We start from the raw sequence: 3,719 nt of genomic DNA, 5'->3' as shown, positions 1-3,719 counted from the left end.
GCGAAAAGGGACTCGTGCGGCGGCGGGAGCGGCCGCAGCGCCCGCCTGGCCGCGGTGTTGGAGGCGCGGAGCCGCCGAGCCCACTCGGTGCCCTCCCGGGGGGCTCCCGCCGCCTCGGGGCCGGCTCCTCGCCGCGCCAGGACTGTAAATAAATACATTTTCCGGAAACCTGCGGGCCCTGCTTCCCCCGCAGCGGGCGGGGACCCCGCTGCCGACTCTGTCCCGCGGAGCCGGCGGGCACAGGGACCCCGGAGGTCACCGGAGGGAGGGGGCGGGACCGAGGGCGGGAATGGGGGCGGTGATTGGCGGGGCCGGGCGGAGCCGCGATTGGCCGAGCCGCTGGGGGCGGGGCCGGGGTGATTGGCCGAGCCGGGCGGGGGCGGGGCCGAGGCGGAGCGGGGATCGGCCGGGTCGCGCTCAGGGGGCGTAACCACGGCGTAACGGGAGCAGTGATTGGCGGGAGCAGGGGGCGTGGCTAGAGGTGTGACCGGGGCGGTGATTGGCCTATCCGCTCGGGGGCGTGGCCGTAGGCGTGAGCCGAGCTTTGGTTGGCAGAGCGGGGGGTGTGACCGGGGCGTTGATTGGCGGGGGGCGCGGCCCCGGCGTGAGCGGAGCTGTGATTGGCCTGTCCGCTCGCGGGGGGCGCGGCTATAGGCGCGCTCGGAGCCGTGATTGGCGGTTCCGCGGGGCGCGTCTAGAGGCGCGGCCGGAGCCGGGATCGGCCGATCCGCGCTCGGGGGCGCGTCCACGGGGCGTGTCCGGGGCCGTGATTGGCGGCTCCGCGGGGGCGGGCCCGGGGCCGTCGTGTCGGCGTCGGCGTCGCTCGGGGCGGCCGCGGCGGGGGCGCGATGGTGGACAGCGTGTACCGGACGCGGTCGCTGGGGGTGGCGGCGGAGGGGCTGCCGGACCAGTACGCGGACGGGCGGGCGGCGCGCGTGTGGCAGCTGTACATCGGGGACACGCGGAGCCGCACGGCCGAGTACCGCAGCTGGCTGCTCGCGCTGCTCCGCCAGCACCGCTGCCGCTCCGTCCTCGACGTGGCCTGCGGCACCGGGTGAGGCCCCGCGACACCTCCCCCCATCCCCCCCAATCCCCTCCCCGGGGCCGCCCGGCCCCGCTGACAGCCGCGTCCCCAGGGTGGATTCCATCATGCTGCTCGAGGAGGGCTTCCAGGTGACCAGCGTGGACGCCAGCGACAAGATGCTCAAGTACGCGCTGAAGGAGCGCTGGGAGCGGCGCAAGGAGGAGCCCTTCGACCGATGGGGTGCGGGAGCCGCGGGGGGCGCGCGGGCACCCCGGCCCCGGCACCTCCCGACCCCGCTGGCTCCCCCGGTCCGGGCGGCGCGGGGGGCGGCCGGGGGGTTCCTGCCCTCACCCGCTCCCCTCTGCTGCAGTCATCGAGGAAGCCAACTGGCTCACGCTGGAGAAGGACCTGGAGAAGCCGGGGGACGGGTTTGACGCGGTCATCTGCCTGGGCAACTCCTTCGCGCACCTGCCCGACTTCAAAGGTGAGTTCGGGGCGGGGGGAGGCGGCTGCCGCGGGCTGAGAACGTGCCAACTCAAACCGCGAGTGGGGCAGGAGTTGCTGCGTCATGGCCCGGCCCCAGGGAGGCTGAGATTGTGCCCCAGTTCCTGGCACAGAGTCATGGAACGGTTTAGGTTGGAAGGGCCCTCAAAGCCCATCCAGTTCCAAGCCCTCTGCCATGGGCAGGGACACCTCCCACTGCATCAGGCTGCTCAAAGCTTCATCCAGCCTGGCCCTGGACACCTCCAGGTATGGGGCAGCCACGACCTCTCTGGGCAACCTGTGCCAGGGCCTCAGCACCCTCAGAGTAAAGCATTTCTTCCCAAGGTCTCATTTCAATCTCCCCTCTTTCAGCTTAAGACCACCCCTCCTCGTCCCATCCCCGCACTCCCTGAATAAGAACGTGAGTGGGGCTGTTGGGTCCCACGGTGGGTGTTGCTCTGTGTCTCCCTGGGCCATCCCTGCCCAGGCTGGAGGCTTCCCCAGGCTTGTGGTTGGCTCCCCACGCGGTGCGCTGTGCCCCTGCGAGGCTGAGAACGTGCCTGAGCTCATTCCACGGGTGGGTCTGGGGGTTTCTCCAGGCTGAGATTAGGGGTCTGTATGGGTAAGATGGAGCCCCCCAGGCTGTTCCGTGGGGTGCAGCCACTGCCTGGGGACGCCGCGGTTCCCTCCCCAGGCGACCAGAGTGACCACAAGCTGGCCCTGAGGAACATCGCCAGCATGGTGCGGCCGGGGGGCGTCCTGGTCATCGACCACCGCAACTACGATCACATCCTGGCCACGGGCTGCGCCCCGCCCGGCAAGAACATCTACTACAAGGTGGGTGGCCAGCAGCCTGCGCCCCATCCCGCTCCCCTCTGCCCCAGCCCCAGCTCCCTGACCCCGAGGGGTGTGGGCTGGCAGCAGGGCCGTGCCCAGGCCGGGGGCATCCGCATGCCTGCAGGACACAGACGTTCTCCTGCGCTCCCCAGAGCGATTTGACCAAAGACATCACCACCTCGGTGCTGCTGGTGAACAACAAGGCACACATGGTGACCCTGGACTACACGGTGCAGGTGCCCCCAACCGAGGCAGGGGCAGACCCCGAGATGAGGTGAGGGGGACGTGGGGGTGGCTCCTGGCATGGGGTTGTCCCCGTGTCCTGCTGTCCCCTCACGTCCTGCTGTCCCCTCACCTCACAGCAAGTTTCGGCTCTCATACTACCCGCACCGGCTGGAGGCCTTCTCGGCCCTGCTGAAAGGCGCCTTCCAGGGCAAGTGCCAGCACAGCGTCCTGGGTGACTTCCAGCCCTATACGCCGGGACAGGCCCACGTTCCCTGCTACTTCATCCACGTCGTGAAGAAGACGGCTTGAGAGGACTGCGGACATGGGACTGTGGTGGCCAAGAGCTGCGAGCAGCTCTGGAGACAAGCTGGGAGCTGGGGCCATCGCTCAGAGCCCTCTCCTATTAATTAAGAGCACTCATGAGAGCTACCAGAGCCCGTGGTCCGTGTGTCCGTGTATGGGTAGGGTACAGGGTGAGGGGAATGGATGCAGCCACCTTGGGATTCCCACGGAAGGAAGTTCCCAGCCTGGGGGGAACATGGGGTGGGTGCAGGCACAGCCTCACCCCCAACCCCCAGCTGCAAGTGCAGCCCACGACGTGTGATTTGAAGCTTCCATTGAGGCAAAGGCAAAGGGTGGGTTGGCTCCTGGGTCCCTGCTGACCCACTGAAGTGCTGCTCATAGGGATGCAACCAGTGTTCTCCCTTGCAACCCCCCCAACCGGGCACTGACCCCTTTTCCTGACACCCCTCGGCCGCATCTGGGGTGCCCACCCCCATTCCAGGGCTTCCTGCTTTGGGGAGGCTCCGAACACCCCCCCAGCACTTTTGATGTGGCTGCAGCTCCCTCCCTGCCCGCACTGGGGAAGAGGTGGGAGGCAGATCCAGGAGCGCAGTGTGGTCAGGGACGGCTCTGCCTGAACACGCTCAGGTGCCAGAGCTGGAGCAACAGGGCTTGAGGCAGGTGGCAGCTGAGGCCTCGCGCGCGGAATGTCCGCAGCTGCTGGAGAACAAACCCTTCGGGAAAGGAACTGCTCCTCGACAGCCACGCTTGGCTCAGGGTCATGGCTGGCAGCAGGCTCGGTGCCAGCAAGCAGCGGAGCAAAGGCTGCCAGGAAATGATCCTTTGGGGCTGAGACAATGTAGGGCCA

The 3,719-nt window shown here is 68.5% G+C and overlaps 2 protein-coding genes across 2 annotated transcripts in view; both read left to right on the top strand.

Annotated features, from left to right (window-relative positions):
- The window catches only part of ENTPD6 (ectonucleoside triphosphate diphosphohydrolase 6), a 107,304-nt gene that overhangs the window by 27,669 nt on the left and 75,916 nt on the right, over positions 1-3,719 (top strand). The window lies entirely within an intron of this gene.
- GNMT (glycine N-methyltransferase) lies at positions 811-3,003 on the top strand. Its single transcript, XM_069850372.1, has 6 exons — positions 811-1,054; positions 1,137-1,264; positions 1,395-1,508; positions 2,202-2,344; positions 2,497-2,618; positions 2,707-3,003. Exons 1-6 carry the CDS (start codon positions 849-851, stop codon positions 2,876-2,878), a joined length of 885 nt encoding a protein of 294 aa, XP_069706473.1. The 5' UTR covers positions 811-848; the 3' UTR covers positions 2,879-3,003.

The sequence above is a fragment of the Phaenicophaeus curvirostris genome, chromosome 2 (assembly GCF_032191515.1).
Source record: "Phaenicophaeus curvirostris isolate KB17595 chromosome 2, BPBGC_Pcur_1.0, whole genome shotgun sequence".
NCBI classification, from domain to species: Eukaryota; Metazoa; Chordata; class Aves; order Cuculiformes; family Cuculidae; genus Phaenicophaeus; species Phaenicophaeus curvirostris.
The sequence above is the reverse complement of the archived record's forward strand: the minus strand, read 5'-3'. Positions and strand labels throughout refer to the sequence as shown.

Coding starts and splice junctions, on each gene's coding strand:
- GNMT (XM_069850372.1), top strand. CDS start 849: ATGGTGGACAGCGTGTACCGGACGCGGTCGCTGGGGGTGGCGGCGGAG. Junction 1,509..2,201: donor GCACCTGCCCGACTTCAAAG/GTGAGTTCGGGG, acceptor TTCCCTCCCCAG/GCGACCAGAGTGACCACAAG. Junction 2,619..2,706: donor GGGGCAGACCCCGAGATGAG/GTGAGGGGGACG, acceptor CTCACCTCACAG/CAAGTTTCGGCTCTCATACT.